Source organism: Odontomachus brunneus, unplaced genomic scaffold (genome assembly GCF_010583005.1).
Source record: "Odontomachus brunneus isolate Ranch 3 - 2012 unplaced genomic scaffold, Obru_v1 Obru_scaffold_075, whole genome shotgun sequence".
Taxonomy (NCBI): Eukaryota; Metazoa; Arthropoda; class Insecta; order Hymenoptera; family Formicidae; genus Odontomachus; species Odontomachus brunneus.
In genome coordinates, this window is record NW_022639525.1 from 1,248,700 (window position 1) to 1,256,666 (window position 7,967).

The 7,967-nt window shown below is 32.2% G+C and overlaps 1 protein-coding gene across 1 annotated transcript in view; it reads left to right on the plus strand.

The window, feature by feature from the left end:
* The window catches only part of LOC116847182 (transient-receptor-potential-like protein), a 25,671-nt gene that overhangs the window by 8,323 nt on the left and 9,381 nt on the right, over nt 1-7,967 (plus strand). The window contains exons 6-7 of the mRNA XM_032821909.1: nt 5,881-6,071; nt 6,324-6,502. Of these exons, the coding sequence (XP_032677800.1) occupies nt 5,881-6,071; nt 6,324-6,502 (370 nt within the window). The remainder of the gene's footprint in view (nt 1-5,880; nt 6,072-6,323; nt 6,503-7,967) is intronic.

Genomic DNA, 7,967 nt, shown 5'->3' on the forward strand with positions numbered 1-7,967 from the left:
TATTTAAATCTAAATTCTCTTTATTTAAACCAAATATTGTTTATTTAAATTTGGTAAACAATAAAATTAAATTTGATAAACAATAGGCGTAATCGGACGCGTCAATGGTGACGATGAAATTTTTTCTGAAGTTGGTATATTATAACATGGGAAAAAATTTACATATCATAAATATAAGGTAGGTAGTAAACGAAAACGTCGATCCCTTTATAAAAATACTGTTTTCTTTCCCTAAAGGGTGGGAGAGGAGTGTATGAAGTTGGCACCCCACTTTTTGAAATTTATAATTTTGAAAGTTGTTCCAGATTGTTCTGACATTGTACCACATTGTTCCAAAGTGATATTGCTTCATTCAAAACGGTTTTCGAATAAAACAAAAAAAATAATTTTTTGAGCTGGCACCCCACTTTTCGAAAATCGAACATTCTGATACCGCAATAGATTGTTCTAGTTGTTCCAAACATTGTTCCAAAACGGCAAATCCGTAAGTTGAATTATAAGTCCAAAAAATGAAAAAAATGTTTTTGACCTGGCACCCCATTTTTTGAAAATAAAGCATTCCGATACCGATATAGATTGTTCTAGTTGTTCCAAACATTGTTCCAAAAGCACAAATCAATAAGTTTAATTATAAGCCCGAAAAATTAAAAAAAAGTTTTTTGACAAACAGTCTATCGGACCAAGAGTAAACTTATACTATCTTTCTTGTTCCAACCGAGATCTTTTTGTTCTGAGTTGTTCTAGGCTTAAGAATTATAGTTCTAGAGTATGAGACTCATAAGATCATTCGTTCTCCGAAAATTCGTAAAAAAATCGATTTGACAGTACTCGACGTCAAGAGTAAACACATGCTTCCTTTCTTGTTCCAACCGAGATCTTTTTGTTCTGAGTTGTGCTAGGCTTAAGAATTATAGTTTTAGAGTATGAGACTCGTAGCGTCATCCGTTCTCCGAAAATTCGAAAAAAAATCGATTTGACAGCACCCGACGTCAAGAGAAAACACATGCTTCCTTTCTTGTTCCAACTGAGATCTTTTTGTTCTGAGTTATACTAGGCTTAAACGACGAAGCAATTTCACTTTATTTTGTCATGACATTTTGTAATTATTTCCGCCAATTTTCCTATAATAAAGATTAATTTTTGTAAGAAATCATCTTTTTCTTGAATTTTTGTCACCTCAGAAATATATTTCAATCATCCTTATTTTCAATCATCCAAATAATTATACTTTTTTAAATCAGTATATAGAACTTTTTGTTGGTTGAATATGACGACTTGTTGCGTAAGCCAAAAAAACTTTCCGTTCAAGCTAAAGGCAATGTAAATATATGTATTTATGTAGAAACATAAAATATTTTTAACCCTCCGTTTGCATTATGTTTTTTACTAACGCCATTTGCACGGTGACCCCTTTAAGTCCTGTAACATTTTTTTGTTAAACTCATCTAAAAAATCTGAAAAAATTCTGGGATACTCTAGAGAGATTATATTTTATGTTCCAATAGTTACTTTAGTCATTTATTAACAATTTTTTGCAATAACAATTTAAATTTGCCGAAATCGACAAAAAATGTAATTTCGTAAAAAAAATTCATAACTTAACAACATATTAAAATTAACAAAAATATTTTCAGGTTTTTTTAGATGAAACTATTTTCTTAAAAAAAAAAGTTCTATATACTGATTTAAAAAAGTATAATTATTTGGATGATTGAAAATAAGGATGATTGAAATATATTTCTGAGGTGACAAAAATTCAAGAAAAAGATGATTTCTTACAAAAATTAATCTTTATTATAGGAAAATTGGCGGAAATAATTACAAAATGTCATGACAAAATAAAGTGAAATTGCTTCGTCGTTTAAGCCTAGTATAACTCAGAACAAAAAGATCTCAGTTGGAACAAGAAAGGAAGCATGTGTTTTCTCTTGACGTCGGGTGCTGTCAAATCGATTTTTTTTCGAATTTTCGGAGAACGGATGACGCTACGAGTCTCATACTCTAAAACTATAATTCTTAAGCCTAGAACAACTCAGAACAAAAAGATCTCGGTTGGAACAAGAAAGATAGTATAAGTTTACTCTTGGTCCGATAGACTGTTTGTCAAAAAACTTTTTTTTAATTTTTCGGGCTTATAATTAAACTTATTGATTTGTGCTTTTGGAACAATGTTTGGAACAACTAGAACAATCTATATCGGTATCGGAATGCTTTATTTTCAAAAAATGGGGTGCCAGGTCAAAAACATTTTTTTCATTTTTTAGACTTATAATTCAACTTACGGATTTGCCGTTTTGGAACAATGTTTGGAACAACTAGAACAATCTATTGCGGTATCAGAATGTTCGATTTTCGAAAAGTGGGGTGCCAGCTCAAAAAATTATTTTTTTTGTTTTATTCGAAAACCGTTTTGAATGAAGCAATATCACTTTGGAATAATGTGGTACAATGTCAGAACAATCTGGAACAACTTTCAAAATTATAAATTTCAAAAAGTGGGGTGCCAACTTCATACACTCGTAAGAGAGTCAGTGTTGTCACCATCAGAGTGATTATATAAGGGTGTGATCAAATCATCTAAATCAAATGCCCAAGTAAGGAGAGGCTCGCGAACAATCTATAGAGAGGAAGTGCATTTCGAGCTCAACACTGCACTGCATGTTTCGCTTATTTAGCAATTTGGAAACCACTAATAAGATATAAAAAGAAGAACCTCTTATAAGAAGTTCTTTAGTAGAACCTTTAGACTGAGGGAAAAATTACCTTAAAACCAAGAAATATTTGTTTGATGGGCCATCAGAGCCTGATGGACAGCATCAAGTCCTGTCCAGAAGAGATATATCGCAAATTCGGCATGGCGACTAAGAGAACTTCTAAGACTACGTTCGACCCCGACAAAGACACGATAGAGCAGAACATAATACGTCCGCGACGTTCGAATCAGGAAATCAGGTGCTTGACGCTTTGTTAAACGATTTTTACGAGATGGACGAAGTACGTCGAACATTACATATACTCACAACACATGAGGCCGAACATGTTCGTGGCCAACTATGGGGAAATCCTATCAACTATAGGGAAATCCTATCAACTATAGGAAATTACGGGATACGTATATTCGCCGTCGTTGTCTGGTTTTTTTTTTTTTGTAAACCCATCTGTCTTGTCCAATAAGAGAATTTATTTTTCAATAAAAAAGCTCTCTCATTGAATAAAGCAGATAAGTTTCGAAACTTACAAAAAAACAACCAGACAACTTTTTCGGCAGCGAGTGTACAATAACCCAAATTTACGAAACGACTCATTTCTGGAACCGCGATTCTTAGTGACGGACGAAAACAAGAAACGAGGGATTTAATATCGACCTTCGACGGAACGAACGAACACCGCTTAAAAGAGTTTCTGAAGGCCTGCAGGTACACATATAAAATCATATAACCATACGAAATATTCGCTGAAAACTCAAACGTAAATTATGCTTTAAAAAGGAGACTAAAATTATCATAAACATGCACGCGAACCGACTTAAATTATTTATAAAAAATTAAAACTTACCCATTATGGAGAGCGACGCAGAGACTTAGGAACGAAAATTAGCATTACCGTCACCATAAAACTTTTCCGGAGTAAAGGGTTGGACCTTTAGGTTCGGCGCACAAAATATTCTTGTAAAAATAGTTTGGCATCGCCCGCTGACGACGTCACCATTACAATTTAGCCGATTGGCCGCAACACAAGTATATCACAAAAAAAACACTCACTTCACTACTCGACACCATGAGAGCTACTCAAGTCCTATGTAGAAGACACAGGAGGACTAGACTCCTGTGCGTCGTTGAAGCTTCTATTTTTATAGGTGTCAGAATATCATAGCTATCATATGATATCATATCATATTTTCTTCCAAGATACTCAGACTGAAGACAACAAGGAATGCCAGAAAAAAGATGATGCACCATACGTTACACAAGAATTAAAACCAACCTGCCCAAGGACACAATGTTATATGTAACATATTAGTAATTTCCTACTCAACAATATAACTGTGTGTTGTATAATACACGTATTACATTGAGTAGAAAATTGTAACTAATAGGTATATTACATATAACATCGTGTTTGCTGAGAGGACTATATTTCGACAAAATCGAATATCTACACTAAATGACATCAATCTGGAAGATCATTATAAAATTTGATATTAATTTCTTGGTCGTGTTTAAAGCGAGATTTTACTCCAAAAAATTTAGAAAACGGTTATTTAATAAATTAATCACACAACGCAAAATCGACAACTTAACGATTATTTCGCTTGCACACAACTCACATGTTACAATCAACAAACACATTTCTACGTTGACACTCTGCAAAAATTTATATAACCTAGACGAAAAAGGCGCAACAAATGTACGAAAACTAATAATAAAAAAATAAAGGTTCCTTTTTGTTTTAATATCACAATCTATAAAAGAATACTTTTCGCTTTCATCCACCATTATTCTTCCATCGTTCTGCAGACTTACATCACTATATTGGTGGTAGAGGTAGAATAAATGCGGAACGTAGTTTCTTATAGACTAGGATATTAATAAAAAGAAATGTTTATTTAGAATTTTCTGTTATAATTACAATACGATCCATAGCGCCCGTTCGTATAACTGTTCAGCAACCAAGAACCGCGCTTTTTATATCTTATTAGTGGTTTATAAATCGCTAGATAAGCGAAACGTGCAGTGCGGTGCTGAGTACGCAGTATACTTTCGATTGTTCGCGAGCCTATCCTTATTTGAACATTTGATTTGAATAATATGGCCATGTTATATAAATTCTGGCTATGGCAACAACATGTATAACTTACGTTATACTTTTCAAATCAAAATTGGTCTATTTTACCAGAGAATGTTACTTAAAAATATTAGAGATAACTAAAATAACGATAAAAGTAACAGTTGAATTCGTTACTTTAAAAATGTAATACGACGTATACGTTACAAACAAAAAAAATAATGATTATTATCGAAAAAAAAAAATAATAATAGCGTTACAAGTAACACATTACTTCTCAACTTTGCATTTTATCGTCCCTTAGCTACGAGAATAAAGTAACAAGTCACACGAAATTGAATGACTTTTTACTCATACAAAATAAATTTTCCACTCTAAATTGAATATTGAGTAAATATATGCGAAATTAAAGGATATGATTCTAATTTATCGTCATTGGAACAAATCTATTTTAAACATCCAAAAACATTCACTTCTATAGTTTAAGAATACATTTTATATTTCGTATTAAACATTCATCCTTCTGATTTTAAATGGCGGTATTTTTATTACCGCTTCGAGTAAATTTTCATTTGTTTAGAGCAAGATTTTACTCCGAGAAATTTTGAAAACGATTATTTAATAAAAAAAATAAAATTATATTTTGTCTATTTGATATTTTCATGTACTAATAATTTCCATTGTTAAAATAAAAGGTATCTTTACAAGCGGTTAATAAGGTTTTTTATTTCCTTTTTAATATAAAACTTGGCAACTTTTTACATGCTAATACATGATAGAAAAATAATAATCAAGATATAAACATAACATTCCAGATAGCACAAAGAATTCAAAAATAATTCAAAAAGAATTTCGTCAAATGTCACCAATTCTGAGAAAAGGAATTCTTCAGAGTTCAGTGAAAAGAATTCTTTTTGCATCTAAAAATGAGCTCAAAATTGGTGACATGCGACTGATTTCTTTTTTAATTCTCTGTGTTATCTGGAATATATCATACATATAACATATATATCATGCAATATAACAAATATATTATGCAAAATTCTTAAAAATATATATTTTTGAACTTTTTGTTAAATTAATTTAAATTTGAAGGTACGAGGGTGTACCAGGATTTCGAAGGATGTCGACCATGCAGAGAGTCGGTATCCTCGTAAGGACAGCATTTCTATTTCCCTTTTTTTGTATCATGTACTATCTGATGCCCGAATCGAAGACCGGTCAGCTTATGCGAAGACCTTTCATGAAATTTCTTGTTCACGCGTCGTCCTACTTGTTTTTCTTGTGTGAGTGTAATTTTGCTTTCACGACGTCAGTAATAAAGAAAACCTAGAGCCGTATTCTTGACGCATTCTCGAACAGTAATACATCTTTCTTGTTACAAGTTTTGTTTTTATTTTTATAAAAGAAAATTTTTATATAAGAAAAACAGAACTTATCAAAAAGGCGTATTTATCGTCCGAAAATGCATCAACAATATGGCTGCTGCATTTTGCGACAAGGAGAATAACACAATTATCCAAGTAATACATTTGTAGTCGTGCTCATGCTGGTGTCACAGCGTGCGGAAGTCGAGATCGTTAGACTCCTGGGCACTCAGGAAATGAAGAGAAACCTGGAGGCTTATTTAGCACGGCAAAGAGGCATGGGCCCTACACCTCTGGAAGGTATCGTCGTGCTATACGTCCTTGGATTCGTGTGGGAAGAAATAAGAGAGGTACATCGTAAACATCGTATTATTACATCGTATTATAAACCGAGAATATAAGTGTAGGCATAATTTGAGAATACGTACCACATCTTTTTGTCACAATGTTTGTAATTTGACACTTGTGCTTTCTGCAATGTGCAAAAATGTTGGATTTTTTTATTGAAGCGATGTTTTTATTGACTTGTCTCCAACGTTTCAAAGTGTATGAAGTTGGCACCCCACTTTTTGAAATTTATAATTTTGAAAGTTGTTCCAGATTGTCCTGACTTTGTACCACATTGTTCCAAAGTGATATTGCTTCATTCGAAACGATTTTCGAATAAACCAAAAAAAATGATTTTTTGAGCTGGCACCCCACTTTTCGAAAATCGAACATTATGATACCGCAATAGATTGTTCTAGTTGTTCCAAACATTGTTCCAAAACGGCAAATCCGTAAGTTGAATTATAAGTCCAAAAAATGAAAAAAATGTTTTTAACCTGGCACCCCATTTTTTGAAAATAAAGCATTCCGATACCGATATAGATTGTTCTAGTTGTTCCAAACATTGTTCCAAAAGCACAAATCAATAAGTTTAATTATAAGCCCGAAAAATTAAAAAAAAGTTTTTTGACAAACAGTCTATCGGACCAAGAGTAAACTTATACTATCTTTCTTATTCCAACCGAGATCTTTTTGTTCTGAGTTGTTCTAGGTTTAAGAATTATAGTTCTAGAATATGAGACTCATAAGATCATTCGTTTTCCGAAAATTCGTAAAAAAATCGATTTGACACTACTCGACGTCAAGAGTAAACACATGTTTCTTTTCTTGTTCCAACCGAGATCTTTTTGTTCTAAGTAATACTAGGCTTAAACGACGAAGCAATTCCACTTTATTTTGTCATGACATTTTGTAATTATTTCCGCCAATTTTCCTATAATAAAGATTAATTTTTGTAAGAAATCATGTTTTTCTTGAATTTTTGTCACCTCAGAAATATATTTCAATCATCCTTATTTTCAATCATCCAAATAATTATACTTTTTTAAATCAGTATATAGAACTTTTTTTTTAAGAAAATAGTTTCATCTAAAAAAACCTGAAAATATTTTTGTTAATCTCAGTTGGAACAAGAAAAAAAGCATGTGTTTACTCTTGACGTCGAGTACTGCCAAATCGATTTTTTTACGAATTTTCGGAGAACGGATGACGCTACGAGTCTCATACTCTAGAACTATAATTTTTAAGCCTAGAACAACTCAGAACAAAAAGATCTCGGTTGGAACAAAAAAGATAGTCTAAGTTTACTCATGGTCCGATAGACTGTTTGTCAAAAAATATTTTTTTCATTTTTTGGACTTATAATTCAACTTACAGATTTGTCCTTTTGAAACAATGTTTGGAATAACTAGAACAATCTATTGCGACATCAGAATGTTTGATTTTCGAAAAGTGGGGTGCCAGCTCAAAAAATCATTTTTTTTGTTT